Consider the following 26,941-nt stretch of genomic DNA (forward strand, 5'->3'; position numbering starts at 1 on the left):
CTAATGTTTTGAGAATTAACTTAATTATTTGTTATATATTATATATCATTTTATATTATAAAGTTACAAATTATAACTAATATTTAAGGTTCTAGTCTAATAAATTGAATATTAATTATGTTAATATGAGACTTGTGCATTTTTACCAATATTTTTAAAGTATTTGTACTTTTCTTAAAACTAGGTACTTCATGTACCTCGCGTGGCCGTTGAAACAGTATTAATAATGATAGTCGTGTTACTCAAAAACCATACATATAGTATATATAACGCTTAAATAAATGTTACTGATGTTAATACTGTAATAAAATAAAAGATAGTGTGATTAGACTAGAATCTTATGATTATAGTATGCTTCAAAAATATAATTTGTTTGCATTATTATATAGTCCCTATAAAATATATAGTAATTATTTTGTATTGTTATACTTTAACGTTTTAAATTCAGGTCTTCAGTTTTACTGTTAACACTAATGTTTTACAAGCTTTCCATTAATAAGTACTGCTAAACCTTTAGAGATTAATTGTGCATTTATATATGCCTTCAAAGATAGAATGAAATATAAATTTCTAATAAAATAAATGTAACAATATTCTGATTATATCTGTTATAAAAATATCATTAATTTGTATGAACAAAATTTATCCTTCCAATAACATTAACTGTTGATCTGAAATGTAAAAAAATATGTCGATTTAAATGCTACTGAATTTTAATAAACGCAAATCACTAATTTATAGGTGTTACTTTTATTTTACCTAATTTTGTAATAATATAAACACATGCTAATATGTTTTTAAACATATTGTTAGTCCTGACGTATACTCGGGCCGACGAGGGTGAGTCAGCAAACTAAAACAAACGTCCCTAAATGTGACTCGTAAGTGTCCTTTGACAGTCAATGACTGCAGTCGCAACATTGACCACATCAAGCACTTTGTTTATCTTCAGTGAATCATCTCGTTGACCCGAGTATATACGTGTATCTTTATTTACCAGCAAACTAAAATCTTTGAGAATGAGAGCCATGCATTAACAGTGGAGTGTTACTTGGCATATCAACGCCTGGTGTATCTGGGTTCTATGTTCTATAATCACCTAATCCGAAGATCATAAGCATACCATCTACCTCCTACCCATTCCACATTAAGGGTTAAAGATCCAGAATTACTAGCCCTTTCAGTATTTCCTGTTATCGAGGAAAGGTGCTCAAACGACACCATTTTGACTCCAAGTACTATCGCACATTGTCTCTTAGCTCTTTCTTTTTCTGGTTTGAGTTTGATATTCTAGCAACTCGTCCAAAAATTCGGCTCGTATTCATGCATTAATTAACGAGTACGAACCTTATTGTATTTTATCTAAACATTCAGCAAAATATTGATAGACAAACTTAAACAAAGAGTTTCATTCGCTTGTACAATGTACATTTATACAGACGTGATTTCTAAAACATGTTTTCATACAGTGATAAGAGTGACGATGAAATATATGCTGACGATTTATCAGGTAATTTAGACAATAGAGAGATGATAAAAAACATACCAAGATTTCGGCAGTTTCTGCGTTGAACCTACGTATTGGCGGATTATTCGAACTATTTCGATTATTATCGAAAGAAGTCGTCGTACGAAATTTAAGCCAAGAAAATCTTTATTTACCACCCAATCATATTACATTTATATGTTACACTTATATCTTAATTATTCTTTTCTCGTTTCTTTTTTTTTCTTTCTTTTTTTTTTTAAATGGAACGTAAAAATTGTTCGTGAAATTTGTATGATTATCACTCAATTGATGCTGATGCTGCACTGCACCTGCAAAATACTTAGCGACATGGAAGTAACGTTACGAAATGTAGCTCGATCATTAATGTGTGGAAACTTGGCTCTTCCCCCTAACATCATAGCACAGTGGATTAATGGTTCAAAAACATTTTACACGCATCTTACAAATTAGTAGCAATGTGTTTGAGATAAAATTGAAGATGTATAGTTAGTAATAAATAAATGAAAGTTGCGCACATCAATATCAATGCATGACACTCTATACGAGAATTATAACAACATAATTTTAGCAACTTTCACTTACTATGCATACAAAATTTAGTATTATAGTAATATGATATTACTCTAGATATTTGTATTGCAGTTCAATTCTTATTTTAAGTTTGACATTAAAAATGCGCGTTTTACTGAAATAATCGAAGGTATTGGACATTTATTGAAAATATATTTTCGTAATAATACACACAGTAACATTTTTTGTCATTATTCTATCAGCCTTTATATTATACCAAAATATTTTTAAAATGATTATTGCTCTGTTATAATTTCCTAAAACCATTGTCTAGGATCCTATTATAATTTCTTGATTTTGTATATACTACAAAAACTGTTCTTTCTTGTGTCAATTTAATATTATCTTAACATATTTTAATACTATTAACATTTACAATCACAATTATTTGTATGTAGATTATAAAAGTTTTATTTTATTTTACGTTAATTTTATTAAATAGAAACTGTTAGATTTTAAATGCACGATGTTTCAATAAAATTTAAATAGGTCATAATTTTCATAGATAATTAAAATATCTAGTTCTGTATGTTAAAACAAACTAAAAAAAAAAGACGTTAAGTTGGAAAAAGAGAAAAGTGTTTCTATTTTAGGAAAAATTATACATATATTGTTAAGAAATTAGTATACAAATGATAAATAGAAGCTGTTACAACATTAATTATGTATGATAATATCTTACAATTACATAGATTGTATGAAAAGGAAAGACATATACTTTTTATGTATTTATAACATTCGAGATATAAACAAGATTTTTTTCCAAACTGTGTAACAATTGAATTACACAATTATACACAAACACATTCGGGGGAATTTTCTAAATTAATATGATTTTATTAACATTCCAATGTTGTATGTATTTTTGTAATCTAGCTGGACTGAAAATCTTGGAAAACTAATAAAGGCTGATATTACAGAACCAGTTGGATTCCAACTGTTCAAATATGATATAAAAACACAATTGAACTGCAATAGCAAATCATCGCTGATCTACATTTGTAATGTTCATATGATTCATTAAATCAAATATGATTAATTGTGCCCATCTTTGTCCAATCTTTTTTTTTTCTTTTGACATGAGGTTTTTTCTTTGTCTTTTTTTTCCCATCGTATCAGTTTTTTTTTCTGTGGACATATCATAAGAATTTACTTAAACACCTTAGCAGCATCATACTGTAATGCATGTTCGTATAAATATGTAAGTTTTGTGTAACCTATAAATAAGATATGCACAAGAACTTACAATATCTAACTTTACAGTGCACATGACCATATCGTATAATGAAACTGAACACCTATTATTTGTAGAATTGTGTATACTATAAAAAAAAAAGAACAAGTATTTATAGAATTTTATAACAAAAAGCAGTATTCTGAGTAATTCAAATTTGTTATTAGCTGAAGTGTAATTAAAATACAGAATTATATTCTTAAAATTACTACTTCGATATAGGTTTTCTGTTATCAATATTTAAAATATGACCATGTGTTAAGGCTGAATATAAAACTTAGAGCACAGTAAGTGGCATTCCTATCAAAGCCAATGTATCTAAATAGAAATTCCATAATCTTCACTGTAGAAAATTAATGGATAATTTGTAATAGTTTAAATTTAAAATTATTAGTATCATAAATTTACAATTTTTTAAATAAATTATATAGATACATTAGAATATTAAAATAATGATCAAGAACATACGTTAATCATCACCGAGAAATAATATTTTTACAATCATTCAGGAATGGCTAGTAAATGTATGGTAACTTTTTACTCAGTATTCATTATTAGTATTCATACTGTCTTTATAACAATATGTAATACCTAAGCGATTCGTTGCTTCACCAGCCTTTCCTATAACTGTATTGCTTTATAATATATACACTGATTGTTCAAACGAAATGATTTTTCTAAATTAGTTATGGTCGTTTTATAATGCTATTAGATACTACAATATTTATGAGAAACATTTATCTTTAACACATAATTATTTATATTATATGTATAACTATTTAATTATAAGTATAAAAAGTTTTTAGTTACCCTTTTATTGGACGTTTTATGTTTGAACAATCACAGGAAACAGACAAAATAAAAAAAAGATAATTTAAACCATGATAATATTAGAACTTACCTTAATTTGTAAAATAGTAGTAAACTGTTTTAAAACAGTCAATACGGCATGTAGTAACCTCGCCTGTAACTCCTACATAACAATAAGAGTATATATTCTAAATTGTACCAATTGAAAAAGTACTCATAATCTTGAAACTTACCTAGGTCGCCTTATGGGTCTATACCCGAAATATGCACTGCCACGTATGATTCCTCTGGCCATACCTCGGTAGCCTCGTGCTCCCCGTGGTCCCCTGAAAATATATTACAATATTATTCGTATTACAGTAACGGATGCTTTAATTTAAAGGAGAAAACCACCAAGCCAATGATCATTTTAAATATAATATTACTAAAGTTTAAGCACCTATTCGTCACTGAGAGTCCTGGTCTGTTTGTTCTTTTAGGCATGACTTTAATTTGACGTCCTCTAAACATAGATTCATCCATTGCCATAGCAGTTTGTACAGAATCGCGTTCTGCAAATTCAATGTAAGCAAAACCTTTGGGATGCCCATCGAATTTATTGCACAATATAGTTACTCTGTTGATGCTGCCACAACCGTGAAAATGTTGTTCCAATTCTTCTGCTGTAGCACCATAATCAACCTTTATGATTATGTAAAGGTCAAATAAATTAATATCAAATTAAAAGAAAACACAAACACCAAGATTATTTATATACAATGTTCACTTACATTGCCAACATAAATGGATCTATTATCAACTTCCATCTTGTCTTCGAGCGACATATTTAATGGGCTTGCTGAAAATTGAAAATTACTATGCAATTACTATTCGTGTTAAATTGTTGTACACGCAAATTTATTAAATTTACAACTTACTTATACCGGGTGGACTACCCATGTTCATCTGTTTGTCCACTTCAGACTGTAATTGTTTTAATTTTTCTGCTTCTTCTTCCATTTCTCTAACACGTGCTTTAATAGCTTCCAATTCCTAAAGCGGAAAAGTTAAAGGAATTTTTTTTCATAATAATGCAATTATATATTTACAGTAATCCAATAATATAATCTTGTTAATGAAGTAAAATTTCATGCAATTTTATTGATTTTTAAACGTTTACAACAGAAAAAATAAACTACCGGATCATCAATATTTGCTTCATTCAATTCACGTTTTACACCATCACACTGCATAATAGCATCTCCATCTTGACCATTTTCAAGTCCATCTAGACCATCGATGTGATCTGTTGCTAAAAGATCTGATTCAGACATTTCTGTAATAAAGTCAAAAATAAATGTTTACATAGACAATTGTAAATGTAATATAAAAACAATCGTATATCATTGTTGTATATATGGTTTAATTATCATTATAACCATATATACAGACAATTTAAAGTGTAGCTATTTTAACAGATTGAATGCTATGGCAAACATTGGTATCCACTACAATTCTATCTATTCTAATAGCATTGATCATTATTAACCAATGCTTTAAGATATAATGCTTACCTTAAATGAACCTTATTATACTTGTAAACTTTAAAATAACATTAACATCATTGAAAATATTGTAAAATCATCACTACAACATTAAAATATCGAATGTTTCTAATTTTTACAGAATTTAAACAAATACTTAAGATAGCTCAGAATGTCACAGGGGCATTCAGGAAGAGTGGAAAGACATGCAAAATTTGCTCAGCGTTCAATTTGTTAATTAACAAATACGTAAACTATAAATTAACTAAAAATTTTGTAAAACTTAAGTAATTTTTTCAATTCTAATACATCTAATTATAAGTTTAATGTTTATCTCATTGCAATTAATAACTATTATACGAGTTTTAAAGGATTTTATCTATAAGAAGATGAATACAAAAGGACATATTTAATATTGCTTTCATCAAACATAAATTACTCTATGTGCAAACTTTACTACTTATATTTGTTCTTTATATGAAAAATAATTCAATTTTATAATTGAAAATGAAAATTAGTATTAAAAATGTGTACAATATTTAAACATAACATATACAAAATTATTAACTATTTTAAGTAAATTTCATAACAAAGAAACAATTACTGTATATGAGTAAATCTTAATAATATTCATAAATACAATTAAAAATTATTTAAATAACAATAAAGTTTAGTAAATATAATAGCAATAACGTGCAATGCAAGAGTTTTGTACGTTTACAACCACTGCGATCTATTTGGAGTATTAATATTTATTATTATTAATTACACAAAAATTGTAACGTACGAGTATACCTTCAGACGTTTCTATTAACTAAAATAACAATTTTATAACAAATTTAATAACTATTTCCGATCGGCAGACCACGATGTTCCACAAATTCGATAAACGAGATTGACGCTACCATGGAACAAGATGAACACAATTCAAGGATTATAGAGATTAGAAAATCGCCTTAATGTATATCTCCTTTGTGATTGGTCATAACAAGATTCAGGAATGCTTATTGAATGGTTATTTAACCAATGAAAAAGATATTCGCACACATAGAAACCTAACTAACGTTTCACCAAATATACAAAATAAATTTTAGAATACATTAGAACGATTTTCCTTTCGGATAAGGTACTTTTTAAAAATTTATTTATATTACAAATAAGTTATTTATATTACTGTCGGTTTGATTATAACGTCACATGCGTATTGTGTCGATGTAATGGAAATAATGCCATTATCAATTTTAAATATTAAAAATTGTACTTTAGATATGTACGCTTCATAAAATACTACAGTAGGTTTTTAAATTATTGATATTCGCTGTCGTCGATAGTTTTCGAATACTTTCGATAGTAATATCACAGACGAAATATACAATAGACTATGCACCTTATAGAAATTGGTGTCACACAAACTGAAATATCGACCTGGTAAAAAGCCAGTGGATTTTGAACGACCTCTTCGTTCGATGTGGTCATATTTATAACCTATCAATCGAAAAGTATGGAAATGGCGGGAAAGTAGTGCCCTCGTCTCTGCTTACACCTTATGGACTTTCGTGGCCCAATCTGACTGCCATACCGACCTGAAAATTCGTAGGTGATTTTAGCGCCCTCTTCTCATGGATGACGGTTAGTTGAGAAACTATTCACTGAATTAGTATTGATAGGCAAACAGCTGTAGTGTTTGCGTAAATACATGTGAGTGACTATGGAACGGATTAAAAAACGCAATTCTCAAATGACTATAACACCTACAATAGTGAATGGGTACCAATAAAAAAGTATTAGACAACTTGTCTGTAGGGCGTCAAACAAAATGACTAAAAATCGAAAACGAATTTTCAAGGAAAATCGACAGGGGGTAAGTGCCTAAATTCGGCAAAATTGAAAAGTTTCAAATCACTCTGGAAAAATGATTTTCGATCGGAGGGGTCAATCGCAATCATTTTTGGTGAATACACATACCTCCGAAATCCTACGCACTTTCGAGAAAGAAATTCTTTACCGAAAATATGTGTGGCCAGGAATGTTTGTGTAATTTCATTTTCTGTCTCACTTCCTCTTGGTAATGGGACGCTAAAGCTCCAGAAAAATGGGCCGAAAAAATACATTGAGTGAAAGGTCTACTCGTATACCTCGTCTATGGTAAAATGTTGTATATATAAGTGCTTCGAACAGTTGTTAGATAGCGCTCTGTTGCTCTTTTGGAGTTCAGAATGCATTCACAAAACATATACTCGACTATTTATTCCACGGCGAGTGCACTTTACTTGTGTACTTTCTAAGGTTCGATGAGAAGAAGAGAGAGTACCATGAAGTGAGTATCTATTGCTCTTGTTCATCATGTTCTGCCGTTTAAATCTCGACACACAATCCGCGAAATAACGCAAACAATATTTCATTTCAAAATGATTTCATTCTTTTAAATCTGATTTTTGTGTCGCATTGTTACTACGGATACCATAATAAACGAAAAGTAATAAAATTTATAAACATGTTTAACGATAGTGCAGGAGCAGAATCTGACTAAATTACATCACAGTACATAAATGTATTTTCAAATGATTATTACTCGATGGGAAAATCAAAATGCAAGTTATTGAAGAAATCAGCTGCTAGTCGATAGAGAACAGTTTCGAACATTTCGAACAAAGTCAACGTGCATGAGCTTTCACCAGAAAAGGCCGGTTGCTTCGGGCTACGGTCCACGTTTTCTCTTCTTTTAGTTACAATTCGCTTTTGCTCTTTTTGGTCCATCAAGTTCTCTCAGTCGCTGTCGTTTCTTCTCTTCTTTGGTACTTTTCACCCGACGTTAATTTCGTACGTATCCGCCATTGAGAACTCTCGTAACGTAATCGTAGAAAACTTCCGTTGTAATTGATACTTTAACATTCCATTGTTTTCCGAATCACATTTCAATCGTTGTTTATTCTATTCGGTCGTTTCAACGTGGTAACTCGAAACTTGATTTCAGGTATGCTAATATTCGAAAGATGGCGAATCTTGCGAGAAAAGAAAAGAAGCTTAAACCTTCGAGACTTAACGTTCTCGAGATAAAGGTAGATGAAATTTTACATTAGAAAATCTAAACTCATAATATAATTCATAGATGTTTTATATGTTTACAGAAAATGAATCCATTTTTGTTAAGTTTCCATAACTCTTGTGGGGTAGGTGATTACCCCCATTGCTCGACGTACCCTGGATCCGCCCCTGACGGAGAGAACACGTTTTATTTTTTTTTTTTTCAAAATAAAGGTGAGTCGTATCACTTAACATGTGTTCATATAATACAAAACAGACAATCTTTTTTTTGGGGTCATTTTCAGAAAAAAATTATATTATGTCATAGGTATCAAATCGATCTAGTTTAGCCGGGAAAGTAGATTTCTTGTTTTTTATAAACCTGCAAATATCTCGGAAAGTATACGAGATATGGCAAAATATATACAGATCTTTTTCGTAGGAAATTCAATTTCCTATAATGTGACGTACACATTTATTTCTTAAAATGACCCCAAGAACACAAATTTGACCGCTATACAAGGGTCCACGGAAATCGTAATCTCCCGTTATTCTGTTATAAAAGTTCGAGCACTGTAATAGAAATCAGGCGCAGCTGTGCTTGATTCAATTCCCTAATCGACCACACTGAACCGTAGAGACAAAGCAAGAATAAGGTTTTCGAAACTTCGTAAACAAAGTTCGGCTGCTGGGAGTACAAAGCGTCGTGCGGCGCAGAATGGGGGTGAGGTGGAGGGGGCAGGAAAAGAGAGAGGACGAACGTCAGTAACTCGGCGACCAGAGAAAGAGGAGGAAGGCCAGCCAGGATGGTGGTGATCGGGTCCGGATCTGCGACTGGCAGTTCACGGCTGGTAGTCAGCGCATAGTCAGTCAGTCATTCAGTCGGTCGGTTGTAGTCGGTTGGTGGTTGAAGTTGCTTTGCGTATATGCGATGCCACAACATGTTGCCGTACGTTACGGTTCGCACGAGTTTTATCCGTGCCATTTGACTTCGCGTTAACGCATACATTTCGCGATTTTTCATGCGCTCGTTCGTTGGTTCTGCGCAGTGGGGTAGATCGACGAAAGTGCGAGTGCCCGTAAGGTCAGTGTGTGCACAAGGACCGATCCTTTCTTCCGTCAGGAACCGGTGATAAAGTGAGAGGCCCGCGCGACCTTGAGGAGGATCTCGAAGAAGACCTCCGCGAAGAGGTTTCTCCGCCTGGAATAGAACCGAAACGCAACCACGGATGGTTAACGTGAGTACCGCACGATATGGCGTGTGTATAGGAGCAACGCGTGCATTTTCACGGTTGATCTACAATCTCTAGAGCGTCGATATCAGATTGCAAATAACCAGCCCGAAACCATTGTTTATTTTATATATTTATATTTACGTTTATTTGGATAGGCGTCCCCCCGGCGTTGCACCGCATCCGATTTCGATATAATGTAACAAAGGTTGTTAGGAGAACGTGGAGAAAGTGGTTGGCGATACTTATGAAACCGTTCACGCCATTTCCTACTCGTGAAAGAAACGAATAGACGAGAAACAAGATACTCGAGAGTTGTGTTACAATCGGGGGACCGGAGTAGTTGTCTGAAACGTTGACAATTAGAAGCAACCGATACCGATGTTAACCGTGACCATTTCCTGGTCTACAAACTTCCTCGCGCGATCCGCGAACAAGGCGATCGATCCTTCCGAAACGAATACGTTTTCTGGCGTTCCGTCTGGTGATAAATACCCGCGTCGCGCGGACCGAATAGAAATTCTTTGTTTTTTTTTTCTCTCCGCACTCCGTTAAGTGCGCAGACAAAAGATTTGCGCGCGCTCGCTCGCCAAGATTTCCCTCCGCGGTGGTAGTGGGTCATTATGGAATTTCTAGCGAGGTGCGCCACGCTATGTGACCAGAATGATTTCTTTGCGTGAAAGTCACTCCGGAATGGTATACCGAATCTAGCTAGTGAAATGGAAACTATTCGCTCCGCGCGGGATAAACGCGTAAACTTATGGCAGCGCGAGCGGAGATGCACCGAACTGTCGTCCGATGGTCACCTGTTGCCTTGAATAAACGTCGTTCGAGACTCGACCCTAGAACGGCACACTGGGTCTTTTCGAAACGTCGTGATTTTGTGATTTTTCTCCATTTATCTTGATGCGTTTAAAATCAGTATTCCACAGAAATTGTCATTCTTGCGCCTCGTATCCGTTTTTTCTTCTTTTTTTTACATTCCACCGCGAAAGATTCTGATAATCGTTGCACGGTCTATGGAGTTTCCGCGCGCGTAGAACCATAATAACTTAAAAATAGCAAAATGTTATTCTATGAAAATAATTCTTAGGTAGTTACGTTTAAACGAGCCGCCTTTATAATTAACAAGTTATCGCGTACGTGATTCTGTCGAGAATAAATTTGAAATTAATTTTACACCCTTCGGGTTTTATTCGCTATTCTCGGCAACGTATCCTCGATTCTACGCATTTTTTTCTCACTTCGATCGGACGAAAGGACAGGATATTCGTTCCGAGCTGTTTCAGAAATTTACAAGTTTCTTTATTCGAGCACCTAGCCACGGTCAAGTTGAAATACGCGTTACACGGTGCTCGTTAGAGACGGGAAAAATTTTATTCGAATAATGAATAATGAATAAAACCAGCGTATCCGCTGAAAGCGATCTTCGCATTCTTAAAAATCCTCTACGATCTTTGATTTCGTAAGGAACATGGCGCCCGCATAATATCACGATAACATTTGACAGTGGGCGGCGTGGTACCGCGTTGAAAAGACAATATACGTGCCCCCCGGAGTATTTTTTTACTTTCTCGCGTGTCGCCCACATACGACGCATCGATTCTTTTATTATACATCCGCCTAAACCGTGTAACAGTACACACAACTTCGAGGGGCTCATCCCGCGTACGATTACGTCAGGTCAGTCTTTGCTCAGTGTATACATATCGTATACAAAAGAACGGAGATCGTTGATCCTTCGAGACACCAGCCTTCGTTGATAAAATTTAAATTGTATATTCCTTTTATCTAAACATGATTTGCAGACAAATATACATATAATTCTCTCGAATTGCCTAGAAAAAATGTTATCAATGTTACGGCTGGAAACGAAACGAATCATTTAAATTATAACCTGGATAATGCGCTCGCGAGTTATGTTTAGTAAAAGTTTACTTAATTACAAAGAAATTTATGTTTTCTCCTTCGAATAATTTATACGCATTATATGCTCGTTGCTCGCGAATAAAAAGAGAAAAAAATAGAAGTAAACCATGGAACTAAATCGCATTTTCGATTCGATAAGATCGGAAATTAATATAATGAAAAAACTTGTTTAACGAATTAAAAATAATCTCGTTACGTTCGTAGAAAGTTTATTGACCCGCTGCTACGGTTAACGTAAAAAATAGTACAATACGCTCGATCGAAATTTTTTTTTTATTACGCGAGTCTGTCGACGCTAAGCAACGTAATATCGATACGCGGTCGAATAAAAATCCGAATTTACGTAAAAGCCGTAGGAAAAGGCGGGTACGAGGTTCGATTATATCGCAATGAAATGCCGGACATTAAAAAATGTAGGTCGCTGCGTGCACGTTTTACGGTCGTGTGGTATCTCCCGCGTTGCAATCGGCACTTCTACTGTAATTAAACAAACAATTGGATCTTAACGAGCTCGTTTGCTCGCACTTTCGCACGTCGGAATCCGTTTCGAATGAGAACCGAACCGTCAAGTCGAACAGGCGAGAAAAGAAATTGGTGGTACGCGCCTCAAGTGCTAGGCATGGTCAAGGAATAACAAATAGACGATATAGCATTAGTAGCGATGGCAGCTCGAATCACTTCGAACACGAATCGAAGTCTATTTTCAATAATATTTTAACGTTATTCAAGATTTTTTGTATGGATTATCACCATATATAAAAATATGAAAATAACGAAGAAAGATTGGGAAAATGACGCGGCTATACCAATAAGCGTGAACCCTCTTACTCGTTGCACGTGTTCGCCACGGCCGTGATTACTCCTCCACGGTTTAATTAAAATTAATGAACCGTAAAAATGGTTTACGTATATCAGTGTACGTAGGCCAGCTACGAGCAAATCGATTCAGACTTAACGGACCCCGAGTGTCTCGCTTGTTCCGAATAATAGCAAAATACAAGTAATATTGGTGTCTATTGGAATTGGGTGAAAAAGCAGTACACTTTGTAAGCAAAAATGAAACTTTATTCTGTGGTTTGGAAGGACGTCTTTACTCTGTTAAAACTGAACAAGAAGTAAAGCGACGCTCAGATCCCCTAAAAGAAAATCTGGCGTCCACTTAAAAAGGAAAGAAACCATTGCCTGCATCATGTTTATTTCCTTGGCCCTCGACGACAAAACAGCCCCGAGCCCCTAGGCCCGATCGTGCCAATACGGTCTTCGTATGCAGACAATGGACAGTGTTTCTCACTGTTAGATTCAGTTTTCTAATGATTATTTATTAATAATCCAACAGTGTCGGAACAATGTTCTTTTTCGTAGTCGGGCAATGTTTGAGACCGGTAGAAATGTTGCACAGGGGTCTAGAGGATCCTCTTGCGTATTTGATATAAAAGGACTTAAAAAGTTCTGATTATACGACAAAATCGTCGAATAGAAATGGATAAAAATAATAGATTTTTGCCCGTTTCTAACGCGTGTCCGTCGGTTCGTGCCTCTTGGTCGTCGATATGGTTGAGGTATCTCGAGCTCGACCGACACGTTTTTACCTCCGCGAAGTTCTTCTACCTCGAAACCGGGTCTTCTTCTCTCCACGACCTCGAAACACACAAATTACGGAGGCACGAAGCGACGCATGTATAAGGGAACCGATAGGAGAGGACTGGTCGTACGATGTACGTGTCCGTCGTGTACGGTTGATCTTCCTCGTTGTTATCGAGGCAAAGAATTCCTGGGGACGATGAGATCGTAGAAAGTTCGAGACGTTCGAACGCTTCCGATAGTCCCGGACGCCTCCACGTTGGTTCTCAGGATTTACGGACCCCGCGGTCGTGGATTCGTTTCCTCTCGCTGGGAGAAACGGGATTATAAATCGAAGGGAATCGCTTGGTTCTTGAGAGATTTATTAACTCGTGATTGCGTCTCTTCGCCGCGACGCCGCGGTACACGGGTTTCCCGAGAGAAGGGCTGCGAATCGAGACGACGGAAGAATATTAATTCCTCTTCGGAGGCACAGGAAGAATCTGACGCGAATCCATCTTAACGCTCGTCGCGTCGATCGCGTAAAAATACAGGTCTTGCAAATTACCCGGCCGCTACCGCTTTGTAATAAAAATTATTGCCCCCTTCCTTAAATCTCATAGTTGTGTTATTCTTAAGGAAGCGATATAACTTGGAACGAATGTCAACAGGTGGCAAACAACAGAGAAAAGATCGACTTGAAGAAATTGAACTTCGAAATTAAGACACGCGACACGACTTATAACCGCCGATGAAATGGAAAGTGCTGGCTCGAAAATCTTGTCGCTCTGTGTTCGGCATTGCAGAATCTACGCCGAAACAATGATGCAAGAACGGAAGCGAGGAGAAAGCGAAGGTTCAAAAGTCAAACTCAACCGGGTACACCGGTGAATTGAGATTTATATTTGAGAGATGTTTTTTTCTACGGTTCGAGAGTTATACCGCGCCGCAAGAAGCATACAAAATATGCAACACACCGTCTGGAACCTGAACAGGTAACGACATAGTGTTTCCTTCAACGTTCCGACATTTACAACGCCTGGAAATATCGACTTCGTCCGGTGACCAAACATCGTCTCGTTTTCTCGAGCCCCGTGCTAAAATTCTAACGTTAATCTAAGAATTATTTTAGTCGGCGAAGAGGGAATCGCAAGATCTCTGGACCATTCAAGGACATCGTTAGATCCCACTATCGATCGTTAAACCGCAAAGAAACCGACCGAAAGTCTCGGCGAACCGCTAAATTACCGTGAGTCACCGTTAAATCGCTGCCGCGGATAATCGGTTCGCGGTGTTATGAAAAGTGGAATTGAGGTTTTTTTTTTGCGAAAGAGGAAAAACGCTCGAGCGTAGTGCGTTTTCAACTCCCGAAGTATTACTCGCGTAGAAAACAATGGGATCCGTAGGAAACGTTATTATTGCGGTGAACGGAGAAGGTTGGACGTCTTACGGAGCCCACAGTTCGGGAGCAAAGAAAAGGATCCTTCGATCCGGCGATCCTCCCGATCGACTATCCCCCGAGATGGAGTTCGAGCGAAAGAGCAACAACCTCGAGAAGCGGCATCGGAGAAACGTCTTAGAGCCGATCGACGAAGAGAAGAAACTCGACTCGTTGGACGAGTCCTCGTAAATCAGAATCTCTTCAGAATGAAATTAGTGTCAGTTAAAGGATACCTTGGCGCCGGGACCATTCTGTGTCGCCCACAGGCTCCTCGTTGAATTAACGACCGTTCTTCAGGGAACACGACCGCGGGTTTCGTTACCGAGCTATCGTAGGATATCCTTCGTTAGAATATCCGCGAATGGATCGAGCAGTTTCGTTCCATCCTTCCGTCTTATCCGCGTGCATTATCGTCCCGTAATTCGAATTCCAAACTACTATCGGGGGGAACGGGTGAAATTGATTTGTCAGTATTCGATGTTACGACGAATGTCTAGCGCGGATCTCTTCATGGTCGCGAAACATTCATCCAGAGGCCGTTTCCGAAGGTCTCGTCGCGCTTATATCGCTGACACATCTTCCTACGATGAATCACATCGATGTCTTTCTCGCACGCGTGTGTGCTTTTAACTCAGTTAACAATCTCTGAAAGATTTTTCCCATAGTGATTTTTCGATGAAGGCAGCAGGAATGTCGCGATCGCAATTGCTGAATCACCCGAAAGGCGATTCGACCGATTTACAACGAACGGTACAAGCTTAGCGAGGCTACTTATTAACGCGCTTTGAATGATCAAAGAATTGGTTCAACGTGATAAAATAAAACAGAAGTTTGTATCTTCTGTAGCCTTTCGTTCTGTACGTTGGATATTTTAAACCGTTTTTAGAACTTGGCTATTAATCACGTAAGTGTAAGCGATGACTTCTTTCTTACGACTGAAATTTATTACCTAAGTACTACATTGCATAATAGTCCATAATGGGCACGTTAGAGAGGAATGTAAAATGCATTAGGAAACGCCTACTTCCATGCAGGAATATATAGCACTGTATTTCACGTAGAATGTTTTAACATTGTGGAAAGAGATTCGAGAACTTCATATTTGATACCGTTGCAAGCGAGAGAAGATCGTGACACTTTTCCAATCAATAATAAAGCCAGCAAAGATCGTAAATCGACTAGATTCTTTGAGAACGACGGTCTACTGTGTCATCAAACGGTTCCAGAAGGCTACCAGCGATAAGGACTGGTCATTCTCGGGGAATCGAGTCGATTTGCGATTTTAGCCGGCTTCGTTTCAGATTTGAAAAGTGTCACGCTTCTTGCTTGCCGGTCATCCTAACGACAAACGCTAAATATTATTTTTGAAACTCTCCACGATCTATTATTAATTTTATACCTTCAAAGAACCATGGTCCAAGGCCAGTAAACCCATAATTCATCTATTTGTCCCGCGGCGATATTCGTTCTCACCAAATATGGTGTCTGGAAATCCCTCGTAGTACGAATGCCCATTAAATAATCGCGGAAACCTCTTAGAGTTATGGGTATAATTATTAATATCTCGTTAGAAGTTGATCGTTTCTAATTCCCCGTATAATTTGTAACTTTCAATCAGTCTCACGATCTGTAGAATTCTTTCAACTTCTTTCCCCGCTCGGATCGAACTAAAAACAGTGATCAAACGATCTACAACCGGTCTTGCGCTCGCCATGAAACGCCCGACGATGTAGGTGTATCGAAACTCTCGACTCGTAGCGTATTTCAGAGGTTCGCAGACCGAGTAACTTTCTCGTACGATTTTCGACCAAACTAGGGTGTCCTAGAAAATACCGCGCAGTTTTAGTCGCTTTGCTTCCTATTATTTCCACGCTATCCGTCGGAATAAAGTTCCACAGCTATTTTTAAACGTGCAATGTATTTTCAGGTACTCTCCCGATTAATCGCAAAGGACGTAGGCGTTTCGTTTCCTCGTAAGACGTTTTGCTCGCGTTGCGACGTTACCGATCTTGCGATCCGTTTATTGCCATCCGGAATCAGGAAGATCCCCGTGCCTAACGAAGGATGCGGTAATGTCTCGTGCACAGCAGAGAGATAAACGATCAGATAGCCCTTAGCCAGCGCAAACGTCTATTCTGGCGAACTTTGCATGCACGGGTACGATGATGCATAGGAAGAAACGACCACGAGCCGAAAGAGGGACGGCAAACGTGCGTGGAAGATCGAGACTCGTGCTCCGAGATCGTTCACGACGATAGAGTTAAGGCGCTTGCACAAATTTCCGGTATTTGCCAAGGTAGTGGGAGCACGAGCGACTGCTTACGGGTTAGTTTATTATCGTGCGAAGAGATCTTCAGCAAAACGGCCCGATGAGAATAAAGATCGCACCTCCCCGTAAAATTTGTGACGTTACGCCGCGAGACTAGAACCAGAATCGCCAGACTTTAATTAAATTTACTACGAGACATCGACGCTTTGCTTTTAAAAAACTGGATATTTTATTTACGATCCAGATACAGTTTCCTCAACCTCTGAGGAGTTTCTTCAACTCCTAAGCGAAAACTCCTGCGATTATATTCAGTCTTGGTTGGAATAGTTTTGTCATAAATGTGATTGTCGTATTAAGTTTTATTCCCCAGAGCGGAGCTACGTTTATCGCGTGACATAATATTCACTGCAACAGGAAATGTCAGTAAAAGGCATTAAAAAAACTTCTACTTCCGCCCGGGGTTTCGATCTTTACCGACTTTACTACTTTCACTGACCGAATTGATAACAAACTAGTAAACTGCAGATACGTATGACCGGGTACACGACCGACGCGCGGAAAACTTGTAAAACGAATCGTGCACATCTGTCTTTTCGTAAAATTAATGGACCCAATTTTATAGGTAGCGCTTACAGGAGACAGATCTCTATTTCCAGTTCCGCTCGAGCGTGTCGGTAGCACGTTTGCTCTCTCGATCTCCTTCGATCGAGCGTATAAATTGAAACGCGTTCCATGGCGGTCGATAGGTTCCTGATTTCGAAATCAGTGAAAATTGAACGCCGACACCGCGGAAATCCTGGAACCGGCTTCTCGTTGCTCAGGGATATCGGACACGATATTGTCGGTTATGCAACGCCGTCGAGCGGAATTTGTCCGTTAGGAAGTCGTTCGAAAGCCAGAATCGCCGTCTAATGAGACGTTTGCTGTCCCTCGAAAGTCTGGCTGTCGCTAAATCTCACGCGATCCAGCAGAAAATTATGCAAATTATTGATCAATTTAAAGAATTATCGTCTGACCAGAGTTAGAAATCTGTGATCTAGGTCTAAACAGTCGGGAGTTTCGATGGCTTAAAAAGAATTACTTAATTGCTTAAAAGCAGTTACAAATGCAATAATCCACGTCGAATACTAGTTTTACCGAGACGCCAGGTGTTCGAAGACTTTCGAGCAGCAGTGCACGCACGATGAATGATTACGCGATACATCCAAAGACGTCACGACGATAAAAAAACGCGTCCATATAAGAGCGTCTGGCTTTCGATAGAGTAACGGTGGCCAGAGATTTGTGTAAATCAGAAGCATCGGTGTGCATGCGTACCAGCTGGCCAGAGAAAGTGCGCTCAACGATTGAAACGAGCACAATTCGGCGATTTATTAGCAATCGTAGCGAATAGTCGTTTCCTAGATGCGTTCGAAGTCGTACACGGGTTACGGGAAATTAACGAAGGCATACATAATGTGCGATTACCTAAGTCCCGACGTTTTTCTAGCCGCGACGCTACTCTCGGTAGAAAATGAATCTACGATAGATAATTTTGTATTATCCGTTTGGTTTTTAAAGCTATTAAGAACGAAGATGCAACGAGTAATTTGCTAAATTCGAAACCGTTACGAGAATTTCTCAGTTACGAAACTCAGTTACGGAGAACGTCGGTAAATTTGTTGACTCCGTTTTTTAATTGGCTTTATATTGCCGCAGTATTTCACGAACGAAGTGACAGGTCCGTAGAAACATTTGTCTCCCCTTCGAGCGTTCAAAGCACAACTTGGTCACCGTTGCGAGCGGCAGGTGCGTGTATGTACGGCTATTGTTCTTTCCTCGTTCATTACGCGGTGACACGTGTCGCGTTGGCGAACACGCTTCTCTGAGAATTGGAACGAACGAAACCTACGAAAGCGAACGTTCTCGCTTTTCATTGACTTGGCGCAAAGTGGCCGGGAATCCCAAAATGTCGACGAAAAGAATCTTTTTCTCAAACCTCAAGATCCGATTAAAATTAAAATTTTTAGTAGTAAATACGATTCTTCCTGCTTTTCTTATCAAATTAAATAATTCATCAAACAATTCCTTCCCTAGAAAGGAAGTAGAACAAAACATGATTACCGGTCGGCAACTACCGTGATCTTAAGACACGAGGACGGCGCCATACGTGGACACAATGCGTCGGTAAGAAATTTCTAAACACTGAAAAATAGCACGAAGAAATTGCAAAGTTTCGTTCGAAAAAAATATGCCCGTAAGATTACACATTTTATCAAATTTATGTTTCCTGTACCGATTAAACAATATATCGTCTTAAATAAACAATGAATAATCTCGACTATTTTCTCGATTAGGTTCTGCTTCCGAAGATCTACCCCAAATAACGGGCGTTCCGTTTACTCGATGACCCAAATAACCGGAATCCGCTTGCACGTCGGTGCAATTGACTCGAACGAAATATACGCAATCAACGACTATTTACCCTCACGCAGCAACGTAATTTCAGGAAACGTCGAACGAAAGATGCAAATAACCGACGGTATGAAAGCGCTGGTCGTTTGGACGCAGCGAACCGACGGCCATTGTATTTTGTACGTTCGCTGGATTTCTTGTCGGATTCGCGATAATAGTTGCGTGTTCCTTCTTCGCGGAGGTACGATCCTCCTGTTGGCAAGCGAAGAGGTCAGATAAAAGGGTAAACAGCAGATAAGAATCCAAGTGCGCTCGCGTTAATCATTTCCGACACGCACCAGGCGTCTTTGAGGAAAACGGTTGTGAACCGAACCTTAAGGTCGCTCGATGCCACTTGTTCATGGCCAGCCTTATAGGGTATCGTCGGCAAAATGCCGGAGGATTCGTGTGCGGGATGTGTCAACGGACGTGGCAATGACTTCCAAGAGAAATTACTGCCACGGTATCTCACGTTGAATCAACAAACTCTTATAAGCAATTTTTCCAGGGTTACTGGAATTCCTTTGCTCATTACGTTGGAATAACGCGACAAGTACATACGTTTCTACTATTCCCTGATAACATTGCGGTTCGCGTAAAATGATCTCATCGTTTTAAAAAAGATGCTACGAGAACGATGAAAATTTAGAGCAATGTGTAATAAAAAGGAGGAAGCTAAGGCCGTAGTGCACGAGGTTATAGAGAATGCTCGTTCATGGTATCCCGTTACACGAGTATCTTGGTACGTCCGCTTCGACGGAGAACCTTCTCTTCTAATATGCGTTTCCCTTATTAATGACAAAGTCGTAATCGGTTTACCTGCTACTTACAGTGATCGTAAAATGATTATTAGTTACGTATACCTTCATCGAGAATTGCGACGATGGGCAAAATTCTTAATAAGAGATACTTATCTCTTACTCGTTAAATGAAAATACAAATTTTAGAAATGTAACTGTTCTGATCTGATAAATTACCACGCGGTTGATTTTATTATTTATCTATTGTTCGGGTAAAATTTTCCGCAACTCCATCGGTTAAAACTATCTCAAATGCAAGCAAAGAACTGTAAAAAAAGAACGTTCGACGGAATAGAAAGTGTAGGATTAGTCATCGAGGACATAAATACTGAATCACGTGTACGCTACTAAAGTACTTTCCGTGGCTTTAAACTCGACTCGAGGTAAACGTATTCTGGACAACTTTCTGACTTAACTACTTCAACTTCGTTGGCATTACGTATTTCACATTACAGGTGGTCGTTTCTCAAAATTATCGGAGAAGAATCGGAATTATCGCGAAATTTTTACGACTCCGAGCCGTCGTTCAACGATACACGAGCATCGCAGGACCTCGCCTGCACGATTTTCAAATCGTCCGTTCGGTCAGATATTGCTAGATCATAACCGTATGCACTTTGGCGACCCCAAAACGCTCGAGGTTCGTTTTATTGGCTCCATTCCAGGCCGGAGGATCGTCGAAACGGTCCGTAATTTGCCTTCGGATTCCGGTTCGTTCCTATCATGGGTATAATATCTTGCACACGATGCTGCTAAAATTCCGGAAGGCGGAGTGCCGGAATCCGCAGATAGTCTGCACGGTCCGGCGTCGAGAGAGGCCAGAACCATAAAGGTTTTCTCGGCAGCTTTGCAGCGGCGGTTCGTGCGCTTCAAGGCCGCTGGAGAACCAAGCGTGAAACTAGTCCGACCGGTACGAGAGTATGGTAGCTATTATACAGCTAATGTATATAGTGGATCGCAGAAGCGTTCGGTTTAGCGGAAGGCGAAGTCGAATAACCTGGCACGTACAACGTAAAATCTCCGGCGGGTACGTGCCACGGGCGTCCAGCAAGATGAGAAAGTATTTCATGGGTTTCTTCGACGGATGATTGCACCCGGGAACTCCCGAGCGCAGAAAAAGTCGCGACCGGCAACCGGTAATTTTCTAAAAGTAAATAAAACGTCGATACGATTTCCTGCGAAACGAAATCCGACGTCCGGCTTCTTGCGCGATCCCGTCGACGTCAAATTGGGCAATTTTCGCGGAAAGGAACGCCCGTAGCGTCGACAGGACGAACAAGAACCAGGGAGGATCGAACGGTGCACGTTTCGTAGGATTTGCGCGAAAACGCAACCGGTTTCGAGGCACGGGACAGGGCTCCTTCGTCCCTTTTTACCGAGAAACTATAGAAACGATCAGGATCGCCTGGAAAATTCATTCCAAGAAGAGTTACAACAATTTTTAAATTTGCTCGTTTCGATTACGACTGTTTAAAAATTCTCTTACTCCTTCGTAACGAAGAGTACGCTTTTTACTGGATCATTTTGGAACGAGATCCAGGATAGCGGGAAAAATGGAAATTCACGGGAGAAAAAGCACGTTATGAATAAAAACCGAGCGTCGGTTTAGTGACCGTTGGCCTAGATCCGCGCGAGGAAACAGCGCGCGAATTCGCGAGCGTTTAACCGAGTCTCGGCTCCTCTTCGTTACCGGTCTAGCGAAACAACTGCCTTCAAACCGGTCGACGGAATTAAAATTTATCAACGACAGTCTGAATCAGTCGCCTCGGCACGAACGAACGCGTTACCTACGACAACGTTCGGCGGAGAATTCTTCCAGATATTAGATACACGTTCAATAAAGAAACGTTTGAGACATACCAGCATACGGTTCGTTGCCTCGTACCGTCGAGACTTCCACGAGAAGGCCATTGAATAAGCTACGTGAATGTCGATTCGTAAGCAGTAGACGTTTCGTGCATGGTTCTGTGTGCATAATCTACCGTTTCCATCGGTCGTTTTAGAATCGTTCGAAAAGCGTATGAATTTTAGAAATTCTTGGTGCACGTTTCTCGCAAAAATCTCTTGCATCCACTTCAGAAACTAGCCATTGTACAGGAAATTTGTTATAAATCTATAATTAAAATTTGACTGTCGCTCAAACATACTCCGCGTGAAATTCAACGGTTTCGATTTGATTTCAGAATCGATCCCTCCATTGTAAATTCTGCGTAGAGTCTCAGGAGTGTCACAGAAAAGATTCTGGGAAGTGCTCTCGCCCTATTGCGAAAGGGATAAATCGAATAAGGAGACAACGGCAGACATACCACCCTTTGTCGAGCGACAACAATAGAAAAAGGCACACCTTAGCCTGGTATGCCAAGGTAACGCCATGCTACGAAATAGAGAACCGTTGAGACGGTCAAAGGTGGACGAAGTACGCGTTCAGGCGTGCTAATTAACCGCTAGATTGGGTAGCGACTTGTTGCGATCTTAATTGGTGCACAGGATCGGTTTACGGACGCGTTGGGTACCTACTCGGAACAATGCCCAGTACGCGGCGGTCCAACGAACGCAATTACGTATTTCGCAATCGTGACGCTTTCACGAGTTCGCGCACCTTCTCGCGCGTTATCGTCTGCGCGGCGAAAATGTGTTATCTGGCGACGTTGCAAAATGTAATTGGCTTGTTACGGAGCCATTCATCCATGGCGAACGTTAAAATCCCTCCTTTTCCTCTGGAGAACGAACCAATATCGATCTTGGCGAGCCTCTCTTCCGTGACGATAATTTTGAGCAATAACAGCTTCAGAGTCTACCGACACGTTTGCAAAATAATTGCATCGAAAACTGTTACGAGCACCCATTATTTTAGCCATTGAAATTTTGTTATATGTAGCAAGACCAAACCCTAAATAAGAACTCTGCTTCTATCCGTTTACTATGTAATGTTGACGAGTAGATGCAATAATTGGGAATTAATTAGCACGTAATTGGATCGATCTCGTTGCTAATCGTAGTCCGTGAATATAGTTTCGTAGAATTCGAAAGCGTTGACGTTCATACGGACGTTTCGAGAGATCGTTCTTGTTTCCGTTCGGACGTGGCCGCGATATGGGCGAAAGAAACTGCGTGAACCATTAGAAAGGATGAAAAGTAATATTTACTGTTATTTTTCTAGTTTAACGTCGCTGCAAACTGTTACGTTGTTGGCTAGGATTGATAACACGTTGATTGCTGGCGTTTAATTGCCGGCAGATTAGTCTCTCGTTTGTTCGTGGCAACAAAGAACGTCGTGTCAAAGGAGTCCGCGCGAGAAGCTAAGTCTTAATTTCAGCAACGATCTGCCAGCGTTGTGTCATTAAAGAGAAACGATAACACTAGTTCGCGTCCATTAGGATCACCGATGTGAATCACGATTTACGACATGAAAGCTCCGTGTAACATTACGCGTAAGAAGCGGTTGCTTTGAACCTAATTACCAACCGATGTCTTTCGGATATTTCGCTCGTAAAACAAACGACTTATAAATTTATACGCGAAAAGTAATTGTTTTGCATTACATGTGTCGTTTGATATCAGTTGGAATAAGTACCTTCGCGGATATAAAGGTACGCGTTACCTGTACAACAAAGACTTTAGCAGAAGAGAAAGTGTTGACCTCAATACAATGGGTCCTCGATGAGGTCTCGAAACGCGTTATCACGGCAATCGAGGTCGAATCGGGGCGTTTTTAATGCGGCTCAATGTTCGCGACGCTAGTATTGCGTACTCGAGTTACGATTACGCGTACGATGAGATATTAATATTTAAAAGCATCGTGTCTAATGGTGCAATTAAAAGCTCGCGAAGATATCCTTTCTTAGCGACTATGCGATAACTGTAGTGCGACTGAGGGGCGATAAAAAAATATGTAACGAGTAGGCGAAGCACGCAGAAGTACTGTTAATTTCTCACCCTCCATCCGCGGCTGGTTATAAATATTAATTAGATTGTATAATACGTTGATCCAGTTGCATCTGCTAGTACCTACGTTAGTGAAACATTGAACGCAATTCAATGAAGCAAACAATTACTTAATCGTTACGCACGCATCTTTTCGCAAGAGACTTTCTCGTGGAAGCCATTCATAAGATTAATTGAAATTTTATTGTTTCAGGACGTAATGAGCGAGTACGAACGAATCAAGCGTTCGTGCTTGAAACGAGGTGAACTTTGGGAGGATCCCGAATTTCCAGCCACGCAAACGTCGGTCTTCTATCACCAGACACCCCCGTTTCAATTCCAATGGAAAAGACCAAAGGTAACACTTGCGATGTTAATTATTATATTGGAAACGATTTCCGGGGCGTGACATTTGGTATTCACCCGCCTATGCTTAAGAGAGGTTCGATACCGGTGTCCCCAGAGTATCGTGGGATCGGATTCGAACGAACCCTGCACTCAGGCGACACGATATCGATGACTTTTAGACCCACAGGATCTGATACCGAAGATCCCAGTGGGTAAGATGCTATCCGATGACCCGGATCCTTGGAACACGATAGTGACAAACTTGGGCTTGTGGAACTCGATGCTGATGACTCGGAACCTGTAGAGCTAGGAACAGACAGCATTAAACCCATAGAACTCAATACGAATGTTGATTTAGGAATTTTAGAGTATGCAATCTCGAGACATTTCGACGTCCAAAGTATATTACTGAGAAAATTTCATTTCAGATACTTAAAATCCTCTCGGTAATACCGCTTAAGTGGTTTAGTCGCATCGGTTTGCTCTAGTTACTACGGAACGGAAGGGCGAGGAATCTGAAACCTAGGAACCGTAACGGAAACAGTATGCAACCTTGACACGTAGACTATGCCTTTGTCATCTTTGTGCGCATAATCGCGTAACAGCACCTTTGCTGAACGCCAGCGCAGCTAACGGGTCCCTTTTCCGAACAAGTCTCGTCGTGTAACAATTAACGAAGAGTCGCCAATTACGAGAGCTTCGTACATCATGAATTCCTTTCCAATACTTCGTTCGCTGCTCGCTCCCGTTAATCTTTATCGAACGAAGACTGGATTTATCGTCGAAGAAATTTCTGTAATTTACGCGCGAATTAATCGAGGGATCAATGATCGTGTGGATCGGTTACGTAACGCGCACCACGGTTCGCGATACGATGAAAGAACACGGGGGTAAAGTTGCCGACGCGTAACTGGAGCCTGCTCTGTCCCGTGGACGAGACATTATGGTTCTCTGCATTGCGTATAATGATCGTTATAAAAGCCACTGACGGCGGTGCGTTTCTACGACAAGGTCGACGATTGCGTTAATCCATTACGTGTTACGCGATAGGCGCGTTCGCGTGTCACGCTTTTGGCGCGACCGGAAAGGATCGAAGGAGAGCGTGACACGAGTGGCGAACAGGAACGATGAACCGAGTATCCTGTGCTGTTAACGAAGATCGTCCATGACTAAATCATGAGCGAGCAGGATATTGTTTCAGCACTATTTAGTGACGTAACGTTGCAAACCATACGCGGTTCCAGTCGATTATACAAGATGCATTAATGGTACGGTAGAGAACGGAAATGATTCTACGCAGGAGAAACCAATCGAAAATAAAAAATAAAATTTGTTCATTCCAAGAATTCATTGCGTATACGTGCGATAGATTCTATCGAACGGAGTACGACTTGAACTTTAGCATAAGTAGAAACAGTGGGTAGTGAGCAGACATGCCAGAACAAGCATCGAATCCCTTGAAATTGATCTTCGTGCGTGATCTACTAATAACGTGAAGTTTGAGAAACACTAGCATTCTTTGTAAAAAGATTATGCACGTATCTGTCGGATTAAGCCAGAGAAAATCTTGCAACGAACGTGCGATTAGCGCTGCATTTTAAGCGACTTTGTCAGGTAAAAGCTGATTACGTCGTAAACAATTTTCTTTCAGCAAGAGTGAACGCGCAAAACAGAAGTCATAAATTTAACCGTGAAGTATGTTTCTGTTAAGTTTCGTAATTGCCGCGATAAAAGTGGAACGTACGTGACAATGAAAACGTAAACGAAGAGTAGCGAATGCACGAGACACTCGCCGAGATTGTAATTACCTGTAATTGCGCAGTGCAAATCGGAGGTCGAGCGATCGCAAGAAATTCCGCAAAATAGTACTGCTAAAACCGGGCACAACGTAGAAACCGTTTTCGAGTTGCAAAGGAGGCGATAAAAACATTCGCTCGGAAGGCCTGACAATGCGAAATGCACATTGCGATTCACATTCCTCGTTCGTCTGAGAATAATTATGCGCTACGGACACACACAGTGAAGTGTTATATAATCCTTGCGGTGGCTGAAGTTTCAACAAATAAGTCCTGACAAATTAATAATTCCAACAATGAAACGAGCACTTTAGTCATTTACTAGATTTTCACACGCCTCTAACGTTGCATACGAAAGAATTATATTTTGTTTTATGAAACTTTATTCCGATAATATAAATTAATTCGTTTTCTTTTCGTTTCAGGAACTATGCAATCGCCCAATATTCGTGAGCGACACCCCAGCCCAATTCGACGTGATACCTGGGAAAATGGGTAAGAGAATGTCAAACAGTGGATTTAATCGTTATGTGAAAAC

At 39.1% G+C, this 26,941-nt stretch overlaps 2 protein-coding genes across 4 annotated transcripts in view; one reads left to right on the forward strand and one right to left on the reverse strand.

Moving 5' to 3' along the window:
* Nucleotides 1–4,215: 4,215 nt before the first annotated feature.
* On the reverse strand, nucleotides 4,216–6,548 carry LOC122395084 (polyadenylate-binding protein 2-B). 2 transcript variants are annotated; one of them, XM_043392399.1, is made up of 7 exons: nucleotides 6,435–6,548; nucleotides 5,303–5,439; nucleotides 5,042–5,156; nucleotides 4,895–4,962; nucleotides 4,564–4,805; nucleotides 4,358–4,450; nucleotides 4,216–4,287 (listed from the first exon to the last, which is right to left on the reverse strand). In XM_043392399.1, the coding sequence occupies exons 2-7, from the start codon at nucleotides 5,435–5,437 to the stop codon at nucleotides 4,254–4,256; spliced, it is 687 nt and encodes a 228-aa protein (XP_043248334.1). In that variant the 5' UTR covers nucleotides 5,438–5,439; nucleotides 6,435–6,548; the 3' UTR covers nucleotides 4,216–4,253. The 2 variants fall into 2 exon arrangements, with proteins under 2 accessions (XP_043248334.1, XP_043248335.1); XM_043392400.1 differs by having other exon boundaries at nucleotides 6,443–6,532.
* A 2,925-nt stretch (nucleotides 6,549–9,473) lies between these two features.
* LOC122395402 (calpain-C) overlaps nucleotides 9,474–26,941 on the forward strand; it is a 34,328-nt gene continuing 16,860 nt past the window's right edge. The window contains exons 1-4 of one of the 2 annotated variants that reach the window (XM_043392945.1): nucleotides 9,476–9,620; nucleotides 9,721–9,909; nucleotides 24,474–24,617; nucleotides 26,829–26,898. In XM_043392945.1, coding sequence (XP_043248880.1) covers nucleotides 9,901–9,909; nucleotides 24,474–24,617; nucleotides 26,829–26,898 — 223 coding nt within the window. In that variant the 5' untranslated portion in view covers nucleotides 9,476–9,620; nucleotides 9,721–9,900. Of the gene's footprint in view, nucleotides 9,910–24,473; nucleotides 24,618–26,828; nucleotides 26,899–26,941 lie in introns of both variants that reach the window. The other variant, XM_043392944.1, reaches the window with a different exon arrangement.

Source organism: Colletes gigas, unplaced genomic scaffold, assembly GCF_013123115.1.
Source record: "Colletes gigas isolate AHSC1104 unplaced genomic scaffold, ASM1312311v1 Colletes_gigas_Sc00005, whole genome shotgun sequence".
NCBI classification, from domain to species: Eukaryota; Metazoa; Arthropoda; class Insecta; order Hymenoptera; family Colletidae; genus Colletes; species Colletes gigas.